At 41.4% G+C, this 25,573-nt stretch overlaps 1 protein-coding gene across 1 annotated transcript; it reads left to right on the plus strand.

The window, feature by feature from the left end:
- The first annotated feature begins 5,271 nt into the window (after window positions 1-5,271).
- Window positions 5,272-25,169, plus strand: STIL (STIL centriolar assembly protein). The gene is made up of 16 exons (XM_018072376.3): window positions 5,272-5,376; window positions 6,415-6,522; window positions 7,899-8,014; window positions 8,122-8,309; window positions 9,272-9,519; window positions 10,360-10,443; window positions 10,567-10,653; window positions 12,280-12,427; window positions 13,557-13,666; window positions 14,485-14,599; window positions 15,384-16,436; window positions 17,729-17,894; window positions 18,659-18,884; window positions 20,765-20,957; window positions 21,580-21,833; window positions 23,660-25,169. Exons 2-16 carry the CDS (start codon window positions 6,431-6,433, stop codon window positions 24,474-24,476), a joined length of 3,897 nt encoding a protein of 1,298 aa, XP_017927865.2. The 5' UTR covers window positions 5,272-5,376; window positions 6,415-6,430; the 3' UTR covers window positions 24,477-25,169.
- Window positions 25,170-25,573: the final 404 nt, after the last annotated feature.

A 25,573-nucleotide genomic window follows, 5' to 3' on the forward strand; every position in this document is an offset into this window, starting at 1 on the left:
TTTTAACCTAGAAAGCTTTTGCTTGTCCTATTAGGGAATTAAAGCTTTGGGGTACAGATTATAATGCAGTAACAGACCTTCCATCTGCTTATTCCAAATAAAAAAAAATTTAAGACATTTTTTTAGTTTGAAATATCTTCTTGCCTCTGGGGGAAGAGAAACAAACAAAAAAAACACATTAACAAAACCAAAATGTACAAAGGGGATCCCACTGACAGTGCCTGCAGGGAAGAGGGGGGCAAACAGGGCACCCCAGTGCTTCAGGAGGATTGAGCTCAATAAAAGGCACCCAGTATGTTTGGGGAAGTCAAAAATTCAACAGCCAGTGTTCTGCAAAGTGGAAGCATACAGGGATAAATCTTCAGGGGGAAGATTTAAATTATCACTCACCATATTTAAAAAAAAAAAAAAGAAAACAACTATGACAACTAAAGGCTAAGAAGAATACTAATACCAGACACTCATGAAAGAGCTTTCAGAAGTTGATTTTAAAGCAAACAATTAAAAAAAAGTTTTTATTTCAAGGAAGTTAATGCTGTCTCTCAGCAGACTTCCAGAAGACAATTTACATGACAGCAAAACCTAAATCCTCTGCTACTTTCAGAGGAGTGTTTCTGATACAATGAGTTGTTCTTTGCATTGTTTCCTTCACCCTAGGAAATCTTCTTATCATATATCCAAAGCAACTTAACAGCTTTTTCTATTTGAATATTAACTTATGCTCTTATAAAAGGAGAAGGCTCAGCATCCCACCCTGGGGAATTAATTTAGATTTAACCACAAATATACAGTCTAGGGTTGTGGTGGAGATGAATTATATTTTAGGCACTTATAAAGGGATGTCTTGCATACCCCAAAATCCCTACAGATCACCTTGCTAAAACAAAGAAGACAAAACATACAAGTCAAATCTTGCTTAAAATAACAACGAATGATTTAGTTATTATTCTTTGCACCAACCAAAGAGCTTTGCATCTCAGGCAAAGGCTGTAAGGATTTAAAATTCAAGTACAAGAAAGCATATTTTGTGCAGATTTGACAAACGTATTTTTTTCCCCTTGACTTTACCACCGTGATTTCATAAGCAAAGTTCAGAAGTCAGTGATAAGACTCATTCATTTTGTCCTATGCACACATAATTATCTCACAGTCACAGAAAATACACTGTAGAAAGCACGAAGGTTATTGCAAGAACCTGCATTCAAATGACATCACTCAACTACACGCTCAAATATTCTGCCTCACACGACAGCTACACGACAGTCCCAGATGATGCCAAGCTCCACCTAACAGAGCTGTGGAAGGTTTCAGGAGTTAATCTGCAGAGCTGGAAGGGAGAGGATAAGAACTTAAGAGGGAATTCTGCTTTATCCCTATCTAAATAGGAAGAACTGCTCCAGAGGAGCAGCAGTTTTGCTGCATTTGCATTTCCCTGACAATTCTGTGCATTTGTGGAACGTACAAGAGTCAAGTCTTCCCTCTGCGTTGGGGAAAGCCAGCCTGGCTCAGCTGTCTCACCCAACCTTATCTGTGGAGATAAAGAATCCTAATCACTTACCTGCTGTTCCCTTCCCCACACTGTGTCAATACCCATTTCCGCTTGTTATTATGTCTTCTTCCCTCAAATCATTTCTCCATTCGGGTCCAAGTCTGGCATGAATACATGCCTTCTCTAGAATCAGGGATTTCAGCACACACACACTGAGCAGTCATGATTTAGGCTAGTACTTAACAAATACATATTTCACCTACAACACGGGATGCCCATCTCCCTTTTTTGGGAATGTAAAGCGTAGTCAGCAAAACAATTACAACGCTTCTTTGAGAAATCATTCCAAGGTACTAAGTAACGTAACACCTTTACTCTACAAAGCACAGACACCCTTGGTTTTTAATAAAAATAGTTTGATGTTAAAATAATACAGGATCTCACCTCAGCCAAATGAGACTTCTTCCACATGTGATGTGCTCTGTCCCAGATCTCCAGTATGAATAGCAACCAAGACATATTTATAGCTCATACTGACTTTTTGTTCAGCACAACCTTCAGATTTACAGCAAGATACTGGGTCAGATTCATTCCAAATGTAAACTAATATTATTCAGTCCATTTACAACAAGGATGAATGAGGTTTATTATGACTCAGCTACAGGCCCTTTTCTCTGTGGCAAGCTGCCAACAGGGTTTAAAATGCAAATAAAAACACACTTTCAACCTAAATACAGCACTGACTACGTTAGGTCCCTTTGCCCGCCTGCACCAGGGCTCTCTGGGGGCTGCCAGGGGCCAGGCCGAGGATTTGTGCTTAAAAAAGCCACTGCTCTTCAGTACTTCTGCTGTGTTTCACCCACACTTCCCTGCTCCTGTCCTCTTTTCCTAAGTTTTCCAGCAGCTTTGCATCAGTCCAACTCTCCCTCAAGCTACCTCAGACCTTCTCTCCCCCAGGTTTTAGGCAGTGACTCCCACGGAGCTATCTGAGCAAGCAGGAAGGCTGTCTATGGGAGTCAACAGGTCCGAGTGCTTTCCACTGTCAGCCCACTGACTTCCATAAACTTCTTTCCATGCAGTGAACAGGATTAGCAGAACTACAGCAAATTTGCACTATTATAATTTGGATTTCCCTTTCCAGGCTTAGAGAAGAGAAGAAAATATATACAGTACAAGCAAAATTTTTCTTTTCCATCTTCCCTTTCTAGCTGCAAATACAATTTGAGCAGCAATGGCTCATTTGAACTCCTCCTAATAAAGTGGTCTTTATCCAATTATATCAGCCTATCCAGCCAAAGGCATTTATACTTCTAAACAGAGGCCAGCAGCCACACACAAGGTACTTCAGCCCTGAGGCTACACTAATGGTTTGGTGAAAGCCATTAATGACAGCCTACAAGATTCCCCTATAGTTTAAGCTCATTTGTTTGCTGCGTGCCAGAGGCTGAATTTGACCTTACCAAAAAGGCTTTATGAGCACCACGAACCTTTCATTCCACAATTTAATTTAATGAATATGCTGGTTTGAATGCGAGTCTGTAATTTGAGGTTGAAATCCTACAGAACTAAAGTCATAACGGCATTTTTCAGTCTGGACCAAATTCACATAACTCAGTTATACAATACTGAGGTCTGGGATATAACAGCAGCGTGGATAAACTGTAACAGCACTGCCAGGGCACCACCAGAACAGACAACACACACGTGTTGTCCATTCCAGGAGTTCTGGGATTCTTTCCCACCAATAGTTTCAGGAACAAGGGCATCACCACAGTTCTTAGACATTTCTTTCAGTGAGGGTATGGATAGGCTTTGATCCTACATGGCTTTTAATCAGTAAAAATACATACAACTGCTCAGAAAAAAAAATGGAAAAAAAAAAATCAAAGAGCTGTTTCAAATCCAACATACACATATGTTTGGAAGCGTTCAGCCTTAACTACTTCCGTAATTATCCACCTGAATACAGTATAATTATCCCTGTGGTTTTTGGTTTTTAGAAGGGCAGCACTACACCATGCAGCATTCACCGTTCCTTCTTAGATACTTGTTCTGTCCCAGAGCGCTGTAAAAATGTATTTGGAAAACTGAAAATGTGATAATATAACCGAAAGCTTTGTCAAATTATGCTGCCAGTTTTAGTCTCTTTGAAAAGCAGGAACAAGATCTATAGGATCAGGACATTCCTTGACCTCTACCGTACTCTGTCACAGAACCAAATTTTCATTCTATTTTTAACATTTTAGTTCTACAACTTACTGAGATGGCACAGGGCCAGAAAGCCAACACCCTGCAATGCTGCTGTGCCAGCTGTTACATTTATGGGACGGGCTTCAGAAGACACGGACCTTGATCGCACACATGTAAAGCCAACGTGTTCCCAATCGCCGTGGGACACCTCAGACCCACTTCCAGGCCACGACACCGGCAGTCTAAGCATCTGAGCCACCTACGTGGCCGTGCCAACGTGTAACAGAGCCACTCACCCGGGATGGGCTGCAGGACCGGCCTGGCAAGGCAGCACCCCCCGGGCAGCCGGGAACGTCTCCAGGGCCGCTGTCCCGCCCTTCCACCAAGGCACAGCGGGGCAGCCTCCAGACCCCAAGCGGGTGTCCCCAAAGTGGACACAAAAACCCCAAATGGGTGTCCCCAAGTCAGATGCCAGCGCAGGCAGACCCACCGGCAGAGTGAAATCCCGCGGGGCTGAGGGAAAAGGCAGGAGAAGGGATAAAGGCTAGGCGGCCTAACAGGGGCAGGAGTGGGGGCTGCCCCACCACTTCACCCACTAACGGGGAGATGTGGGTCAGTTACGTTTATTTATGGCCTCCAAGGGGCGGGGGACGGACGACAGCTCCATAAGAGACCAGACCGCAGGGTAGGTACGGGGGAGGACACGCTGCTCCAAGCGACCCCCGCAAGGAGGGTCACGGACCCCACTGCGAGGGATCCGACACCTCCCAGAGCCCCCCGGGGCCGCCCCGCAGAGCCCCCACCAGTGCCCCGTCTCACCTCCACAATGCGAGCGCACTGCGTCCCCTTGCCCGCTCCGGGCCCGCGAGCGACGAAGACGACGACGGGCTTTCATGAGGAGAAGGAGCTGGCGGCGGCAGCAGCAGCAGGACAGCGGGCGCGGGCGGGCGCCGTGCGGCGCCGTGCGGCGGCGGGTGGAGCGGGCGGGGCGGGGGGCCGGGGCCGTGACGGGACTGTTGGCTGTGGCGGAGCCACCGCCGCGCTGTCCCGCGGCAGGAAATGCTTCCGGGTCCTGGGCGGCGGTCGGCGGACCACGCTGGGCGCCGCCGGGGCTCACGGACCGCACAGCGGCTGCGAACGGGCGAAGCCGGAGCGGCGCTGCAGCAGATTGGGAGCTGCCGGCCTCACGCTCCGCCCGGCCCCGGCGGTGCCGGTTCGCGGTTACGCCCGCACAGCCTGGTCTCGGAGGGACCCGGCCCCTCGCTGCCATTGGCCGCCTCCCGCGCGCCGCCACTGCGCCTAGCGCGCGCCCGCCCCGCACTAAGGGCATTTTAAACCCCTGCGCGCGCGCTGGCGGTTGGTTTGCCCGGGGCGCGCTCGGATCGGCCGAGCGGCGCGTCCGCCCGCCGCGTGCCGATTGCGTTCGGAGCGGGTGGAGGGGGCGGTCGCGCGCTCTGATTTGCCCGCGGGGAGCGGGGGGCGGGCGGAGGCGCGAGGCGCCGGAGCGGACGGGACCGGCGGACCGCGGTGGGGTTGGGATTTCTTCGACCGCGGCTCTGGTGGGGACGGGTGTCCCGCCCTTCTCCTCCCGCAGGGCCCCGCCGCTGCCCCACGGGCTGCAGCGGGCACAGGAGGAGGAGGGTGGGCAGAGCTGCAGCCTTGCTCCGACCCCCCTTTCGGCGCGACCTGGATCTGAGGTACCCGCTCTGCGCCGGGCGAGCCCGCATCGCCCCCGGCCCCTCCGCGAGTGCCCCTCTGGGTATAAAGAGCTACGGGAGGGAGGGGTTCTGCTTCGTGCTTGCCAACAACTAGTGGAAACCGGGGCTTTAAAGGAGTCTCCCCTTTTGCAAACTTAAATTTGGGGTTTGTTTTGGTTTGGCTTATTTGACTTGTTTTATTTTTGACTTATAACGGGAATCACTTAAGTGCTGCTAGAAACATGAGAGGCGGATGAGTTCCTTAAAGGACTGCCTTAAAAATAAAGTCCTTTCCTGGCAGCGTGAGGAAACGCAAAGGAAGCACCTTTTCTTGGCAAAGTTTCACGCTTCAAATAACTACAAAATAAACTTCTCACTTATTTGTTAAAAGGTGTTGAGGCATTTGCCAAGTGATGTGGGCTGTCAGTTGTTTTGTATTTTACTTGATATAGTTGGTTTACGAAACTTAAAAAAAATCTACTCGTGTAAATAATTTAACGTAGTTACATACTAATTTCTTCGGGGCTCTTTGAAGTCTGATGGCAAGTTTTGTACTGTATTATTTGAGTTAAGCCAAAGCTTTATTTCAGAGGCCTTTAAAGCTTAAGTGGATTGTGTGCTTGCTTTAAATAAAGTGACTAAAATACGGTTTTGGGAGGCTGCACTCATGTTAAATTGCTAAATCAAGCTTTTTTGTGTGCTGTGGGAGTTCCTAATTACTGATAACTCTCTTCTTCTATAAACTCTATCCAGAGCAGCTTTTTCTTGGGCTTTATCTGAAAACTTGTATTTTGACTTCTCATCTGCATGAAGAAACTGTCAGGCGGAAAATAAAAGTTTTGTGTTGACTTTGTAACTCTGACAACTTCGTAGGACAAACTTTCTGCTTTGGTGAGCTGGACGTGAAACAAAAATACCAACAGCTTATGTATCCTATTTCTTGTTTTTACTGTGTCACACTTTTGTTCCTTCTTTTAAACATAATAAAATAATGAGGTACCTTTGTCCATTTTTTTATCTCTGTGATCTTCTTCCCAGATTTGTTCCCGAAAGGATGGTCCCTTTCAGTTTCCCTCTGTCCAAGTGTGCACTTTGGGACCCAGTCCCCATGGGCGATGTCATTGGCGCACACGTTACCTACTACAGGTATCAATAACCCTTTTTGTGAAGTTGAAGGTTAAAGTAAATTATGAATTGTGTGATTCAAAGCCTCGTTTTGAGTTTTTGATGCTGTTGTATGACAAGACACAAGGACTTATGTTATAAGCATACAGGGATTTTTATTGTAAAGATTTGAGTTTCCCTTTCCATGGGGTAGCACAGTCAAGTGGGGTTGGAGGGGTCTCAGTCTAAAGTAACTTAGTTTCTTTCAGTTTTCTCAAGTAACTGCATGTTTGTAGCTTTCTTCAACACGTTTTTCCTTGTCTCTAAATATATACAGAGAAAAACATGGGTTTTTTTACAAATGGGATGCAGATGGTGTGTCTCAGGTAAAACTTACAACTAAACATTTGACTTGCTTCAGTAATCTGGATTAAAATATTAAAAGTTCCTATGTTTTGGTTCTTATTGTTTGCTCAGAATTGGTCTAGGGGCAAATCTGAAGCACTTTGGAATTTCTAGGGCAGGATATTCCAAATCTGACTTGAAAAACAAATGGAGGGTAAAATTTAATGATTATTACTTATATGGGTGATTTTTCTGTAGGTGCTACAAAAATCTTGCTGTAGTTATTAGAGCAAGTATGTGGATATTTGTGGTGGGTAGCCCTTACATAAGGGACCTCCACTTGAATTTGCCACATAGTCTTCTTTGAGTTAATATTAAAACCTCAACAGTTTAACAAAGTTTAAAATAAATTACTTTTATGGAGGCACTTCACTTAATCTTGAGCAGGTAGGATATGAGGCACCATCACCATATTCACATAAACCAGTAGCTTCATTTTCAACTTTGACTGCTTTTCAGGCCAAAATCAGATAAGCTCTCTCAAGCTAAAATAACATTGATGTATTTACTGCCCTAGATTCCAATTTACTACAGTTTTTACCAAATAGTGGTTTTATAATTACCTAACCTTTCTCCATACTTGCATTCCTGTGTCACTGGGCCCAGTGTGTTGCTGCTTTAAGCATCCACAGTAAATATAGTGCTAAAATGAGTTAACACCACTTCAGAATTAGTTAAGCTTTTTTGCCTATTCTACTCTTTAAACTTATGAGACTTTTTAAAGGTTCTGTGTTTTGCTTTTAGTGTTTCTAACTTTTCCTGTGTGCTATTAAAATAATTCACTTGTGTTCACCTCTAGTTTTTGTGACAATAGTGCCCTTCAGATGAAAAAGCTTTTCCCTCTCATTGTTACTTATTCTCCATAGAAAAAAAAAGCTCTTCTCTCTCCTTGCTATTTATTCTCCATGGGAAAAATTGTTTTTCCCTTCTGATGTTGGTTTGCTGGACTAGTCAAGCCAAATATTCTTGTTAAGATGGTTTGTGACTTAAACTTGCTTCTTGTCTCTCCTCAGAAACCCCAAGTTATCCCTGCTGGAGAAAACCTTACGCCTTGCCTATCGCCATGCAAAGCAGAATGAAAAGAAATTGCTTGCCTGTTTTCTGCTTGGGACCCTTGCAGTAAGCGAAGGTAATTTTAAGCATCAGGTAGACAGTCAATACTGGCTGGTTGAGTAAGCTGTTAAGTAGCCTGAGTTGTTGCTTTTGGACTCTTAACTTTCTTTGTTTGTTTTAAAGATGGGGAAGGCGTAACGCTGACAGTCGACCGCTTTGATCCTGGTCGAGAAGTTGCTGGCGGATCGGGCAAAATTCCGACTGCATCTCTCCCTGGAGACTTTCTGATTCCATGTACAGTCAGTGCCTGGGGGCCTCCTTCAGATAATGTTATAGTGCACAGTGCTGAAGATATCGGCTCGGCTTTCAAGGTTGGCAGCTCTTAGCTGGGTCTCTTAAACAGTAAACTCCTCCAGGCAGGAGGCTGGACTGTGCACAGGGCTTGATTCCCAACACAGCAAGCTTATGGTTGAGGCAAGACTACGTAGTTAATTATGTGAGATGAGCTACCTGAGTGTCATTGAAAAGTGTATTGAAAACTGTTGAAATCAGTTAGTCATCACAGGTGTTTAAGGATCCCACAGTCTTTAATCTTGGACTAAAATCTTTCTGTCTGACCAAGGTTTTTCAGCTGGTGTAACCACCATAACCAGCAAAACAGTGATTGCAGCAAACTTACTTAAACAAGAGAAAACAGCTTTTTTTTTTTTTTTCTTTTTTAAACTATTATGAATGAATTGCAGTATTTAGGCAGTTGTTGATAAGGTGTTGCTAGGGAAGTGGCTCACAAGAAACATGTAAAGCCTTCTGTAGGTTAGTAACCGTAGTTACTGTGCCTGTCATTTCTGTGCTCTGCTGTACACATAGAGTGTACTAAATCCACCATCCAGTCCTGTAAATTTTTCCCTGTAGTTGTTGTAGTGTGTATTTTATAGCACAAATTAAGCTTGCTTCACATCTAAATTTTCTCATGATTATACATCCAGATGTTAAATTACAAATTTCCTGATTGCAAGTAAGAAAACTTCGACAGATCAGCTTGGGCCTTCTAGTTGTCTGTTACTCATATAAAAATATAATAACCCTAAGTTTTTTAATACATCATAAAACAAAGCTAAGGTATGCATCACTAATTTTTCAAGTGTATTCTACATTAGTCACTATATTTGGTAGAGCAATGAGCTTTGGAGACCTGGATTAATGGCTTTTTGTATAGTACCTGTTGCAATAGTAGCTGTGATGAATGATTTGAGTTCCTAATGTAATACGTCTTGAATCATGGTAATCACAGGAAGATAAGTGTATTTAACTCTTCTTTTTTCCTTACTTCTAGGGTCTGCAGAACAGTCTGTGCAGTAAAGAATCACTGGATCTTTCTAAACTGCTCACTATTAGAGCTCACATTGTTTTCACAGAAAACCTGGATAATCTACATTTTAATTTTCGCTGGGCTTCTATTACTGTGGCGAATACCTTGGAATACACCCCCGTGAAGTCTGTCCCAATTATTCCAACAGCCCTTGCAAGAAATTTGAACAGCCCTATGAGTATTGCACAAGTTCAAGGAACCTGTAAATGTGGGTGAGTAAAAGGTATTGCTAAAGCTGTCAAAGTTGCCTGGCAGTTTGTTGCTTTTCTTAAAGGAGGTGGGTAGGAGAAACCTCAACTGTACTTTTCTTTTTAGTAAAATACCTGGCATAAAAGTAACATAACTTCTGGTCTTGGAAAAATACTGAAAGTTGTGAACAAGAAACAGGAAATGGGGTGGAGCAAAAACATTAACTGGTTCAGTAGAAGTTCTTGCTCTTGGCTTCAGTAGAAGGATCTTCCTACTGGGGTGGGGAGACACACCTCTAGATAACATAATAAATATAAACACCATCCAGCTTTTTAAACAACAGCAGCACTTGTCCTGGAATGAAAATCAGATGAATGCAAATCAAAGCTTCTTTTGTTAATGGTGCTTCTAAGATGGTATTGGGGAATCATCATTCTGACTGGGAACTAATTTAGTAGGATGAGCTAAGGATAGATCAGGGAAACAATCTGAAGCAACCGAATGTCATTTTATTTGGAGAGAGACTTTGAGTGCCTCTCTGAAAGTTACTCTTCAAATTTAACGTGACTTGCACTTCTGGATTTGTTGTGAATACTAATTCTAGTATTCACTAAAATACTAGAATTAGTACTACTAATAAGTACATTTTATCTTTGATAATTCTTTCATACATGGGGACTTGATGAAAAGCTGAGGAGTTGCTGTAAATGTGGAATAAGAGCAGTTTTGATTATTTTATTTTTTTCCCAAACTTCTTTTCTCACAGTATTTTCTAAACTCGTATTTTTCCTCTTCAGGATTTTTTCCTGAAAGACTGCCTTCCAAAATACTAAAAAAAAACCCCAACTTTTGTTTTCTTTCAGCTACCTTACTATGGACCAAACACGGAAATTACTTTTGCTGCTTGAGTCTGATCCCAAGGCTTACGCTCTGCCATTAGTTGGAGTGTAAGTGTTGTACTCTGTTTGTCCATGTTAATACACATTGATTTGACATGTATCTGAGGGATTACACAGTGCAAGCTTGGTAACAGAACTGGCTCTAACTGGATATTTTTTTCTTACTTCTAGTTGGCTGAGTGGAGTTACTCATATCTGTAGTCCTCAAGTCTGGGCCTGTTGCTTGCGATATTTGTTCAGTTCTTCAATTCAAGAAAGGCAAGTCACTTATATAGGTAAAACACAGAAGCTATTGGCTGCCTGAAAATGTATTCCACAGAAATGCATGGCAGCATGGGCTCTGTTCAAAGATACTTGAGGGAATTCTGTGATATGTATGTTGTATAGAGGTAGAGCTGTCTGTTTTAAATGTTCTTTCTGGTTTTGGCTTCTGCCTCAAGAATTTTCTGGGACTGAATTGTTGGAAAGCTGGACTGATATCTCAAAGACAGAAGAGGGTAAACATTAATATGAAGGTCATTGCATTTTAGTTTAAATAAGAAGCTGCAAGCAGGAAATAGTACTTTAAACAGTGATGGAGTTTTGATTTTTAGCTTTTCTTATGGGTATTTTCCTTGACATAGGCTTTCTCCCTAGTTGTATCTGACCAACATATTAAAGCATATTGCTTTGCAGCCAATGCTGCCCTGTTATGCCTTCCTGTTAAATAGTCAGGTTTTTTAATAGTATTTGCATTCTGGGGTGGTTTTTTTTCATTATGATGTTAGTAGATAATCATTCCTCATTCTCTAAATCTTTTCACCTGTGATGTTTGGCAATTTATATTTTCATGGAAGCTGGGAGGGAGTTCAGGTGTTTACGGTTTAAAACTGCACTTCAGTTAAATGAAACTTTAAAATATGCTCCATGCATAAGCACTTCTTCTGCTTGACCACACCTGTTTTTAAGTTATAAAGTAAAACCACATTTGGTGAACAAATGTGTGTGTACTTACAGAATAGACTTCCTTGCCTTAACAACTTAAATACATCCAAATACAGATAAGAGCCCAATTAGATTATTAGACAGAGAAGTTAGATGCTTGACTCTCATTATCTCTCACTGATTTCATCATGGAACTGGATTAGACAGATTTGATGAACCATGCAAACAGAATTAACCTCTGCAGGCTAACTGGTTAATCTGCCTCAAACATTTTTAACTCTTTAAATTGTAAGCATAATTTTGAAGTTGTATGTAAATGCGTTTTCCAAGCATCCTGTTTCTACTGCTTTAGAGAAATATATTATTTAAAGAAAAAGCAAACAAAAAAAATTCCACAAACAAGCATTTTACAAGTGCTATAAAAAGAAAGTAGTACTACCTTTTCCTGGAAACACATTATTGTCATCATCCTTGAACTTTTGTGTTAAATGCTGACTTGTTACTCCTTGTTCTCAGCTTGTAGAAAAAAAAAAACCTTCAATATAATTTTTTCTTTTAATTTCTTTGCTAATGAGAATTTTTTTGATGTTTAGGGATAACTGAACCACTAAGTGTCTCTATAATACATCTTCAATTAGATTCTAAAAAGAAAATTAAACAGTATCATTTTTACAGATGTTTTCTTCTATGCTATTCTTGAAGTCTTCCAGGAAGTCATTTAAAGTCCTAAGTGATCATACAGGTTTGAACTACAAAGGAGATGAATTTCTCTACTTTTCCTTGATTCTTGTATGTGGTTTCAATCATAAATCCACCTGCTTCATCTGTAGCTCAGTACCATTCAAAGTGCTGTGATTCACCAGTTTGCTAAACTGTGTGAAAATTTGCTCCCTGTATTGAGAATCTAAGGGCCTTCTTCATGTTTAAGTTTTTTAATGACGTGTTTTTCTTCTATTTCAGGGTGTTTTCGGAATCTGGGAGGTTTCTTACTGTGCTTTATTCATTGACACACAAGGAACCAGAGTTTTATGAGTGTGTTCCTTGCAGTGGACAGGCTGAACTGGGGTTTCAGATCTTAACTTGCCATGAGACAGTACAGCTCTTCAAAGTAAGTGGCTTGGTTTCCTATTGCATCATGGTACTTCAAAGATTGACTTATAATGTGACCCAAGTGGAACTGCAGTGCTTGAAAATGATGTAGCTCTATAAAGCTACCTTTTCCCAGTGATTAGTGTAAATGCAGTTTGTCCCTCAAACTGGGACATGACTTCCAAAGTCAGCACTGCTCACTTTTCTAACAGCATTAAGGATCCGTCTTTGAAATGTGCTGTGTTGTGCTCTCCTGCCAGTGACTTGGGCTTTATGAGCAGAGATTCAGACTTCCTGTAGCATTTGTTAATCTGGTGTGCTGTGTGTGCACTGGCCACATCTAACAGCTGCTGTGGGTGATGCTTTCTAGAGAGCAAAGCTGAGGACTGTGCTTTGCTTGAAGTTGAATGCAAAAAGGAATTCAGTGGTCACTAATCAACAGGTCTCTTGTTGCACTACAGTAATCAAGTACAAACAATTTTATCTTTTTGCAAAGTAACTCTTTGAAAGAATTTTATGATACAGCCTCTGGGACATAACTAGTAAGGTTTGAGGAAATTCTAGGAAGTATCATTCCCTTGCATGTTTTCCTAGGCTTGTTCAGAATCTGAAGTTGAATTGTTAATCTGCCCAATAAGTGCTGCTGTGCTCTGGCAAAGAAGCAGCAACTGTAGTGTGTGTCCTGTGCTGTGTTGACCCTGTTCTTCCAATTAAATTTCCCTATTCAGGGCTGCCTTCCACCTTTAGCCTAAGTGCAGCTTAGCTTTTTGAAGATGACCATCCTCTCAACAGAGATTCACTTCTGTTGCCTCCAGGACTTGCCCAGCTGTGGTGTGTGAAGCAGTATAGGAACATTTGCTGTTTCCTATAGTGGTGAAGGCTTGTGGAGGAGTGTCTGAGCAGTTACAGCAAGGAAGCATCTGCTCATGGCTATAATTAGCCCAACCACTTCACAGAGTAGCAGGGGAACAGCGTTAAACAGGAAGGGAAGTTGCCTCCCTCCTTGTAGTGGTGAAAAATTTGAAAGTAGAGGACAAGCAGAAAATAATCCCATAAACGTCCTTAAAACTGTTTCTTTGGGAGTGGTACCTCAGTGATTGAAAGTCTGAATGTTTCATGCTTCACAAATATGGAACACTTTTTTCCAGAATGTTGAACCCTCAGACAAGACCCCTATCCAATTTGAGTTGAGTGCAGAAAACCAAAATGCAGAAACTGAGTTCTTCAGCAGAGTTTGCAAGAAACTTCCAATCAGAAGGTAAATCTTTCAGACGCCTTTTACATGCAAAAATTAAATGTTTATTTGATGAGGTTTCTGACCTCTTCTGTGCCATGTGTCAGTTTAGCTATGTGTACATATTGTTGCATTAAAATCTGTGTATGTGCTTTTATTATTCCTAGAGTTAATATTTTTTCAAGTGAGATGGTTGAGTTGACTTGTATTCCGAGAGAAACTACTCAGAGTTCTGCTCTTGGTACTGGTGGTTGTAATACAGTCAATGTTTCTAAAAAGGCTTCCGTACTGATGAAGCTTAGTTCACTGTATTAAGCTTTTGAGATCTGTCCTTTGAAGCAAATCTCTAATTGAAATCTACTTAAGTTGGTAAAAATTCCTTTTTTCTTCCCACTTCTCACAGCTCCAGGACCTGGATAGGTTGAAATTTAGCAATTTTAATAACCTGGCTTATCCATCAAATTTTTATCTGTAACCGAGGTGGCCTTTATTTTCCTTCAAACAATGTTACAATCTTTACTGGAGCACTTTCTATCTTTAATATAAATCAGTGCTTTGCTGTTAGAATGTCACTTAAAAGATGTGTATATGTGAGGCTGTGGGGAGGGAGGGTTCGTATCTCTTTGCCCAGAAGCAACATTTGTACTTTCACTGTTTGATCTTAAAACTATTTGCTGTGTGAACTCCCTGTCTAACCAGGGAGAAGATGGATAGCAACTGCTTCTTGGAAAAATGATGCTGATATTGCACTGTAGATGGCACAGTGAAAAACATGAAATTTCGTGTTAGTGCTGCCAAATCTGACAACCAAACGTTTTTACTTTGATTTATTTTGGTTTTAGTCCTCTCCAGGGCTCTTCACCCAGCAAGTTGTCAGCAAGCGATCACGACTCTGGTGTAGAAGATGAGGATTTATCCCCCAGACCAATTCCAAGTCCTCACCCAGTGGGTCAACAGGTAAGTAAATAATTGCTCTGGGCATCTCAAATGTGACAGTTGGAGCAGCAGAACTCATTGTAAGGGGACCAGAGAGTGTAAAACCTCTGTCTCAAAGTGCTGGAAGGGGAAAACAGAATTGAAGAAATTGAGAGGCCTAACTCCTGCTCTAGTTAACCTGCCTTTTTTCCAGTATTCTAGACACTTTAATTCCTGTATATGCTAGGATTTGGAAACAGAGATAGTAGTTTCTACTTTAAGAATCTTGCTGCTGTCCAGTGGAAGAACTGTGATGTCAGAAGCAACGACAGAGACAGCAAACTCGTGTGGTTTTGGGTAAATAAGTAAATAAAGATCTCCTGTCCTTTTTTTACTGAAGTGTATACAAATACAATAAATAACAGCCCTTGTACGGTCTACAAGGATGCAACAGTTGTGGATTATTAAAGAAGTTCTGTTGTACCAAGCTCCTGGGTCTAAAAATAGCAAGAGGGGACATGTAGTTCCCTTCTAGAAGGGGAATATGCATACTTTGAAATGACATGGACCATTCATTTGGTACACATGTCTGTTATGCTGCATGAAAGCAGTTTTTTTCCCTTAAGAATGACCCTAGAGAGCTTGCTGCTTTTTCTGTATCTGGATTCTCCAGTCTTTTAGGAATGTATTCAATGTGTAATTGATTTCGAGCTGATGATCGTCATACATTGATTTTAAATTAAAACATTTTCTTTGAGGAAATTCTGCATGTAATGATCAGATAATATTTTTAAATTATCTTAAATTTGTGTAATTGTCCTTTCAGGTTACCAGGATTTTTCCTTCAGTGCCAGAACTGTCACTTATTTTGGATGGGAGTTTCATGGAATCAGGACAATTGTCTAAGCCTATGGGGACTTCAAATGCTAAAAGTCTACCCTCAGTGCCAAATCAGCCTATTAAAAAGAAGTCCTGCTTGAGATCTACATGTCACCCCACCCAACACTCTGAAGACAGGCAGAACTTTTCTGCTAATATGGGAGATCCCTCTTTGAGGCAATTACCAAATCCTATAAACCAGAAAATTCCGGCTTCAATGCCTTCCAGAGGAAAGCAAGCTCTAGTACAGCAGCAGATGCACTGTAAGAACACTTGCCCTCAATCAAGAAAAAGTTCAGGGTCGTCTTCTCCTTCAACCCCTTGTAGTGGGCCTTCCCCAGATACATCTGTGCACCACCCCAGAAAGCCATCAGAGAGACTCGTATTAAATCCCGAAAGTGTCGCACAGCAGGGAGAGCCTCCGGTTAGGAGAACATCGGTATCCTCTTCCAAGCAGCTTCCTGCTGTTACACAGCCAGTCCTCTACAACTCTGCTTTCTCACCAGAGAGCTGCAGACACCCACCAGACCTGCAGGTGCCAGTTCAAGTGCCACCTTGCTGTCCAGGATGCAGCTGTCAGTGTCCTGCTTCCATCCACTATAATCTGGTAAACTCGTGGCAAGGAATTGCTAAAATGAACCCCAAACACGGAGCGGAGGTCCAGTTGGAGATGGCTCAACAGAAACCATGTGCAGTGCTCCATCAAAATATCATTTGCCCAAATATTTGCTGCAATCCAGGATATGCCCCAAGCGGCCCTATAAGCCCGAGCTGTCATGGGAAAGCAGGGAGCTGTTCTCTGGACAACAGCTTATCACCTGGAGCGAGGATGCCGTCAAGTGCGGGCCCCTCGAGTCCACAGTTCTGTGCAGCCCACTCACCCTGCCTGCACACGCCTGCTTCTAAAGCAGGATCAGATAATGGAATGATGGGATTATCTCCAGATGCATACCGGGTTCTTACAGAGCAAGATAGACAACTCAAATTACTTCAAGCTCAGGTTTGTGGAAATGGCAGCTTTCTCCTCTGGCCTCTTAGTGATTATCATTTGATAGTTCCACTGCCAAAGGAATTAAATTAACTGTTGTCTATCCATGTTGGAGCAAGGGAGGCTGTCATACCAGCTGCAGTCTGGGGATGGAGAGGGGTCCTGATGAGCTCTGCTCGTTGGTGTCCCTTAAATGAAAACTGTTTGTCTCACATCTAATTCAATTTTGTGTTTATTTTATCATATTACCATAACATGAAAGTTTCCCTTTAGCATCTTTTGCAATGCAAAATATATAAATGCCTTGTCACATATATGTTTGTCCGTGTAAAAACAATAAGTTACTGCTTAGGCTTTGAAATTATTGTAAGCATACAGGTGAAGCACGGAATGTTCTCATCTGTTGCTTTGTCCACCTGCAAGTCTGCACCTCCCTGAGCTTTTGCTTTGAAGATTTCAGTTGTCTGCAGCAGACTGACAGGATTCATTAGATCTTTGTTGCTGTGCTGGAAAAGTGGACTTTGGGAATCTCACTGAGTTCTGTTACCTTACCAGTTAAGTTTCTACAAAGTATCAGCCCCTTAATTAAATTGCTGTCTCTGTATTTTGCAGAGTATGATTTGAGGCTGAAGAGCCAGAGTTTAAATTTTGCTGCTGCTGCTGAATGATACAAATCAGAAAGTTGTTTACAGTACTTGAACTAGAAAATTACAGCTGAAATAAGCTTTTGTTATACTTCCTGTATGTCAAATCAAGCTCTCAAACATGGGTTGTGCATGAGAGACACCTCTCCTTATTGCAGAAATGCAACCTTTACTGCTATTTTTCCCTGGAGCTGCAAACTAATGGGTGGACAGAATGGATGCAAATCCTAGAGTGAAGATTGCCTGGGCAACCCTAATTTTATCATTTAAGTGCTTAGTTTAATTAATACAAAGTTGGTATAGGGACAGTTGGCATATAAATGCTTGGCTGGTAAGTCGGTAATAGGCTTTGTGTATGAATGAAAGGGACAAGGAATACTTCCAACAAGTGTGGTGCAAATAGGCTTTACTCAAGCTGTCTTGGTGCTGGCTTTGCCAGTGTGCTTAAACCTCTTCTTTGCTAGCTCTGCCAACATCAAAATTGGTGTTTTGATGAATACTGTGTGCACTGCTGAGAACTGGAAGGTTATCAGAACTTCTTTGGCAGTGCAGCCTGGACTTGAATCCAGATCTCAGAGGGACCCAATTTAGTAATTCACTTTTGCCTATTGTAGTTCATATGTAATTGTGCAAATCGTAACTTCCCGATAACTGTTACAGATCCAACGCTTACTGGAAGCACAGGCTCGCCAGGCTTGTTCCTCCCAGCCGGCAGCAGCAATCCATGCTCTGCAGCCCGAGAAGCAAAGGGACCTCGTTTCTATGGAAACACAGACCTCACCATGTTCGCACATGAGGAGGAGTGTGAGCGTTGCTGTGAGCACAGGTAACGCTTCATTCTTTTAAAACAGACTGGCGCCGCTTTTTCTGGGTGTTTCTGGGATTTATTTGGCCAGGGAGGGAATGTTTTGCAGAACTGCTGAAGCTGTGCAAACGTGCACCTAGATCCACAAGCCAGCTAAGTTCTCTTGGTGTTACTTGCAAGTTTAGGCTGGAGTTACTTTTGTCTTTGGGCTGTAATGGCAGTGACTGCCATCACTGAAAGAATTATTTGTCCAATAGCTTTAGAAAGATCTTGTATTTAAAACTGTGCCTTACTGAAAGAAAAATCCACATCTTTTTTGAATTAATACACTGTTTCGAAAAGTAATAGCTTCTGTGCCATATAGGGTTCTAATAAATATATTATCGATGTTGTTTGTAAATCATGCATGAAGAGGAGACTGTATTTGCTTTAATTTAGGCAAGTTATGCAGCTGTATCTGTAAAGTTACATATTAATGTATTGGTTCCTGTTAAATCCGTGGAATTATTGTGGTTAGTCTGGAGGAAACTTTCAAACAGGCTCAAAGTCAGTGCATTAAAATGATTTAATATGACAATTTCTTTTTGTCAAGTATGCTTTGGAAGAAACTAGGACATGAATGATGTTTTGGCAACTCTTAGCTGATTTAAACCCTAAATCACTTTTTAAATGGCAAAAAGAAACGTGAATTGGAGAAAATTATTCCTTTGGCTTTACAAAGCCAAAGTGTCTCAGAAGAAAGTAGTGACTTTCTTAAATGGGTAAATCTTTAATTTTTGTCCTAGGTGCTAGTTTATTTTGGAATACAGCCTCAGAGAAACAAGACGATTCCATACCCCAGGGGAAAAAAGAGGATGAAGAGATTTCCAAGGAAGACATAAGCATTTCAATTAGTGCTGAACAAGATGCAAGTAATACAAGTATTGCTTCTTCTTTAAGAGTGGTTGACATTCCCAGCTTCGTAGAGAGTACTCATCTTGTGGAAGAAGGAACTAATCAGAGCATTCCCCAGTAAGTAACCAGAAATATCTCGTGTTCACATAATAGGCTGAACTGCCTTTCATAAGTTACTACTTTCATAACATTTTTATCCTCGGAAATTATAAATAGTCACCTGACTTTACATTGTGTTCTTTCCTTCTTTCTTTTTTAATTGTGCATCGAATTGTGCAGCTCACCAAAACACAGTTGCCTTTAGAGTCTGCATTTATCAGTCATGCAGGTTTAGCTTGCCTACCTATCAGCAGGAGCTGATGGTAAAAGCCTTTAACTTGTAAAAGCATGTACAGTGCTGGCAGCATTCCTTTTCTTACCTTAAATCCTGACTGAAAAAGGGGATGCTGCTATAGGCAGTTGTTTTCTTACAGTGGCTTTTCCCTGTCAGCGTTCAGGACTCTTCCAGTTCTGAGGGTCTTGGGATGAAGAGTTTATGATTACGTGACTGTTCCCTGAGTTTTTCTAGATTTTATACCTAATTACTTTGTGTGTAGTGAATGCAGGTACTGACTTCACTGCTGTTAGTTTAATGATTTTTAAACTCAGATTATTTATAGTGCAATGACTAATCCCAAACTGATTTCGGAAGTTATTTTATAACTTTCATTTTCTAAATGGATGCTATTTCTACATATATTCTATAGGGAATAGCTCAGAAATTTAGCACTTTTAGTGATATAATATTCTCTAAGTGTAAAAAACCAAAAGAGGGAGAATACCCTTCCAGTTAAATCAGGTTTGTAAAATAATCATATTGAGAAAGATGTTGGTAATTAAACTATAACTTAGACATTCATAGTCCTTGATTAAAGTACTCTCTGCAAACATATACTGCTACCACAAATACGATGGATTCGAATCAGTCTTCTGAATGTTGTATTTTAGGATGATGCCGTTAAAGGTTCTCTTCAACTTGGATTCATAAACCTGCAAAATAGTATAAGTATCCTAGTAAGAATGTAGAGCATCACCCAGATTTCTTTGAGGAGGAGGGGAACATTTTTTGGAAATGATGAATAATTGCTAGTGTAACAGTAGCTGATAACCTACATTGACTATCTGGTCTATCACGTGGTTTAAATCTTATCTCTTTCAACACAGGCAATTGATCAGTTGAGTTCTGAAATTCCCTTATCTTACACTTGTCTCCTCAGGAGGAACAGGAAGGGGGAGGAGGGTCGCTTAAGGATCTCGTCAGGATGATGGTAGTATTGATATGTCTGGTCTCAAAAGGTTTATGCAGTGCACACACCAGCTGGCTGAGGGGGATGCAGAGCATCATGTTGTAACTTGTTCTAGAGTATTTACCCATTTTACCCTTTATTGCTCCTCTTTCACATCTGATTTTGGGAAATATTTCAACTAGGTGTTTGTTCTCAGTTCGTGATACTGAGTGTGCATGTGTGTACCTGAAAGTGTCTGGGGAGTTTTTAAACTACCACAGGATCAGTTACTCACCTTGGTAAAACCAACTTTTTGAATAAATGTTTCAAAGCATATGGAAGATATTTTTTCCTGAAGGCTTTCAAGTGCACATACAAATGCTGAAACATAAGAAGAACTCAAATTGTTAATAACCTTCCTTTCATCTGCCTTAAGGTTGTCATAGAGTGTCATTGAGTTTTGTCTAGTCCAGAGAAGCCATTGCCACTTTTAAATCATCTCTTGAAAAACTCTTGTAGTGTTACACTGTTTCCTCAGTCCTCAAATGACTTTTGAAAGAAAGTGACTGCAGAAAGGAGCAAAGCCTCCAAGCAGCAGGCAAACCAAAAGGATCTGTTTCCAGTACTCGATTTTAATCCTCCTCTGTTCATGAAATGATAAGGTAGATGCAGTGATAATTATGCTTCTTCTGTTTCAAAGGAGTATCTAGCTCTGTTGGTGTTCTCTTCCAGGAATGGAAACGTCTCTCAAGCACTTGTTCGCCGCTCATCCATGGAAGAAGGTGTCAGCGTGTCTTTACAGAAGGAACCATCAGAGGGAGCCAGCAACCAGGTGGTGGTAACAAGTGAGCAGAACTCGGAGCCACCCGCCTCGCTGCTGCCTCGGCATCCCTCAGGGGATCACAGGCTTTACCAGGATTTACTGGTAATTCATGCACATTTTATATTCTGCACTGAGTGCAACAGTCAAAACAGCCACTGCTGAAGTTATGATGTGGTATTGGCATCAGTGAAAACTGCGTGTGGTTTTCAAGTTCACGTGTTGTGCTCTACTGAAAGTTCCAAGTTGTGGTTCTTCTTTTTTTTCTTTCTAAAGGTTTAAGTGGTTATTTTGTACTTCACTCTTTCATGCATACAAGGAGTACTGTCTACTGTCTAATAAATAGTAATTCCTTACTTCAAAGATATCAGCTGGTAACTTCCCAAATTAGTGGTCTTTAAAATAACAGAGCATTTTACCTTCAAGTCTCTTAAAGGGTAGATACTTTAATCTTGACTAATATCAGTATATGATGTGCTTAAATTCAGAACAGACTCTTACAGAAAACTTGAAATATAAGATGTTCCAGTGTTTGACTACACTGCTCTGAGTTTAGGTGATTGCATCTGAACTGAATCTGAATTTGCCTTCTTTGTCAGAATAAGCTATTAACCCATCAAGTTGTATTTGAAATTGCATAAGGATAAACCAGGATTTAGGTTTTTGACAAGTCCTGCATGTCATATTTTTTGTCATGTGCTTTCTTCCCCGCTCCCTTTTTCTGTAGGGCCAAGTAAACCACCTCTTAAAGTCCTCAGAAGAGCAAGATCACTTGCCTGTAAAATCTGTATTTGTTAATGATGATGGTCCTAAGTATCAGGATATTGATGGTACAACAGAAGTGGCTTCAGAGACTGACACAAGAGTGGTGGATAAAGAGAGTGTCATTAGTGCTACACTCAAACAGCTGAAGAGTCTTGGAGTGACACTGGACTCGCCTGACAATATGAAGAAAAATACACACAAAGTGGAGAGTGCCAGGTAAAATACTGGTGGGTTTTGAATAGTAATTTGTAGATCCAGCTGAAAATGAAGATTGGCTCAATGGGTAAAGAGAAGAGACTGTGTTCCTTGCCACTGGGGATTTGGTTGCAACTTGATCTACATTTCCTGCAAAGATGAAACACTGGCTCATGCTATGGGCATTTCAGATAGGTTTAAGAGCTCTGCTAGTAAGTCAGATTATTTAAATATAACACAAGTAGTTCTAGCTGCTAGAGCATCTGGTGATCCTTGAAGTATTGTACATGCAGTAGCATGCAATTTCCTAGAATAATGAGGCTGCTTGAGTAATTTCAATCCTTTGGGCTATGTCAAAGTATTCCAGAGAAACACTGGATTTGGGAGACTGAATGTTAAAGAGCTGTGTATTTTCTCACTGCTTCTTAACCTTTGTCTTGCACTTCACCAGTGTACATGAAATTGTTATCATGGCTTTGGTATCTAATCAAAACTGATTCTGTCCTAATTGCTTGTTACTGTCAGTGCTTTGCCTTGAATGGAGAGACTGCAGAGGCTGGGGAGGGAAACAACCTTGTTGAAACAGAGGAAGAAACGGAAGTAACTTCTGAAGAAGGGGTTTTAGCACAGGAATTTACTTCTGTAGCTGCTTGGGCATAGGCTGATTGCCTGGTACAGCTTCACTTTCATACTTATTGTCTTCTTGATCCCTGTATGTAGCTGTTATGTAAACAAAAAATCTAGACACCTCCTAATTAATCATCTCTTCAACCACATATCAAAAGCTGTATCCAGTCATACAGTTTCTAACTCTTTTCTCTCCTTTTTGTTTGAATTTTATTGGGTGTTTTTCTGGAATTTCTGGGCTACCCTCCCAACTGGGAGAGTCTGTCAGCGTTCCTTTAATGTGCTAATGAGTGAACCATAGGATAGAACTGGAACTCTTGGGGTTTTTTTCTTCAAACTTGGGGAGTGGGGTGGAGTTCTTCCTTCTGCCACTTTCATGACTGATAAACAATTCCGAGAAAAAGTCTAAACTCAGAAGAGAAAGAAACAACAGTGCAACTCCACAGCATAATGAGTGGTTGTTGTTCTGAGCCAGTTTATTCTCCCTAAGCAAACTTCAGAATTGGTGCTCAGTTAAATAGGAAACCTCTTAACTATTGACATGAGGGGTTTGGGTTTGAGAACTAGTATATGACACGTGTACTGAATGCACTGCTTTATAACCACTGCTGGTGTATCAGAGTTTGTCCTTTCAGTCTTTAACACATAATGTATGCAAGAAATTGGTGTACCAAGCAACAGACTGAATGAACATTTCCTTACTGAAGGATGCCTTCAAAAACTAGAACCTTGCAGGCTTCTGGAAAGAGACATTATGTCAGAGTTTCTGTAAAAATCCTGGAATTGGTACACAATGGGAAAGAGTTGTTCTTGGTCTCTGTCACTGGGCTTGTATCTTCTATCTAGTTATAAAATTTGGGTTGGATGGTAAAATCTAAAGTCTGAGGATCAGAGACATAATGTCACCTCACTGTTGAGGAAAAACCTGCTTTAAAACCAAAACCAGTTCTGAAACCTGCTAGAGGTAAGTTCTTCATATGAGGGCACTTTGTATTGAATCAGAAGTGACTATCATCCGTTCTCTAACAGTGTTTGGATACTGTGGGGTTGAGTAGCTGCTTCTCAGTACACACAGAATGTACAGTCTGGGTGCTGAGCAGCCTGATGGAGCTGTGGTGTTCGGGAGGAAGGACAGATCAGTACAGTGAGCAAAATGATTATACTGTGAACCTCATACTTTTCCTGTAATGCTAAACCAACTTTTTGATGCTTTATTTCAGCATCTTGGCGTGCATAAATCCTGAAGCAGTGGTGCCTGGATTAAATTATATGTCACTTGCCAATGTCAGCATGTGTGGCTTAACTCCTAATGTTGTTGATCTGAGCATGGAAGCAAACGCTATAGCACTCAAGTATCTCAGTGAAAACCAGTTATCTCGACTGTCTCTCAGTCGCTCGGGCCAAAATCCTCCTGCAGATTTCTCTTTCCAAGACATCTTGCATTCGAATGCGGACAAGAGCATGGTAGGTCTTAGCTTAATTTCACCAAACAATATGTCCTTTGCAACCAAGAAGTACATGAAGCGATATGGGCTGATACAGGGCAGTGACAGCAGTGAAGACGAAGAGGAACTGCAGGTTCCAGATGGCAATTCTGGCACTGTCAAAAGAGAAAGCATGCCAGGCAAAAACTGTGCCACTGTGTTGGACAGCTTCAACCACTGGACTGAATTATCCAAAAGAATTGATGGAAGACTTCCCCTTCACCTAAAAGGTCACAGCAGAGAGTTGACTTCTCCACCAGAATTAAACAACCCTGTATTAAGAAATATTGCAAATGAAATTTTTCCTCCCAGAGCAGATCAAGCAGATGAGAACTCAGTTCAGTTCTTAAAGGATTTAAAGTCAAAAACCAAATTGCTACCTGGGAGGATTGAATTCACTGAACAACCTGGTAGGAAAGACGGAGATACTCAGGTGTTCCCTGGAAATCTACGTACTCCAACCCTTGAAACGTTAAACCAGTCAAACAGCTTAAATTCTGTTGGCACCATTCTTGATGTGAAACAGCTCAGGCAGTTGCCAAAGTTGTTCTGAACGTCCCCCGAGATGGCTGGCAACCACTGTTACAAATCAGAGGGACCTCTCTGTAAAAGATTATAGGAAACCACGGATTAAGCTGTCTTTGAAGAGGTCCTTCTGCTGCAGCAGTGTAAAACTTTGCAGAGCTGAGTTTTCAGCCCAGGTCAGGGACAGCCACCTCTAAGTGCCTGGCTGAGGCAGTGCAGGTCAGCACTGACACATGTGCACTTTTGTTTACAGTTAGGTGTGATTTTAAAGCATATGAAAGTTGAATCAACCTGAGCCCAAGATATACTCTTAATATAATTTTAACAGTGATTACTTAAATGTTTTTCTGTTGACTTTTTAAAAACACTGATTTTTACATGTTTGTGCCAACTGTGAGCCACTGATACCGTGTATGGCAGAGCAGGGCAGAGCTAAAGCACTAATTTCTAGAAATTTGCTGAAATGGTTGGATTACTGTATGGGAGTTGTGTCGGGGTGGGGGGGAAGTATAACTGTGGCTTTACTTTGCATAAAATTATCTTGAATTTAGTCAAAATGGCACATGTAACTTTCTGTATCATGAAATCTTTGAAGGAAATTGGGGGGAAACTAGCACTTTTTAAAAACTTTTTTTGTGAATTTTTTCTCTCCCCTCCATGTTTTCTATTTATTTAAGATTACATACTGCTTATAAATGTCAAAGGTTTCATTAAAAAAAAAAATTAGTCTTCAGTTGTCTGATGGTGCCTTTATTTAAGACACATGCAGCTTCCCAGTCACTGTTAGAATGATTAACTGGAAGTTCACTGGTTCACCTGCTCCTGAACTCAAGAATTCTGATACTGGGTGGTGGGGTAAGCAAAAATATTAGATTTACTTTGTTCTGAGTTAATATACAAATGTTCTTTCATCAAGCACTATGGTCTGTCTATTAATGAAACAGCTCTTTTCCATAGCCTTCTGCTGATAATATTCTACAAGGTGAAAAAGTTGGTTATTTATTGTTTAACAGGTCCATTTCTGTTAAGACTCTGACTCTTGTTCAGTTTTCAGGTGTCATAGGCCTCTCTGGGGCCAGGATGTGTTGTCCCTGGTGCTGGAGTCCCGCCGGGTGCCCAGTGCTG

Source organism: Manacus vitellinus, unplaced genomic scaffold, assembly GCF_001715985.3.
Source record: "Manacus vitellinus isolate BGI_N305 unplaced genomic scaffold, ASM171598v3 scaffold_21_pilon, whole genome shotgun sequence".
NCBI classification, from domain to species: domain Eukaryota; kingdom Metazoa; phylum Chordata; class Aves; order Passeriformes; family Pipridae; genus Manacus; species Manacus vitellinus.

Coding starts and splice junctions, on each gene's coding strand:
- STIL (XM_018072376.3), top strand. CDS start 6,431: ATGGTCCCTTTCAGTTTCCCTCTGTCCAAGTGTGCACTTTGGGACCCA. Junction 8,015..8,121: donor GACCCTTGCAGTAAGCGAAG/GTAATTTTAAGC, acceptor TTTGTTTTAAAG/ATGGGGAAGGCGTAACGCTG. Junction 18,885..20,764: donor ACTAATCAGAGCATTCCCCA/GTAAGTAACCAG, acceptor GTTCTCTTCCAG/GAATGGAAACGTCTCTCAAG.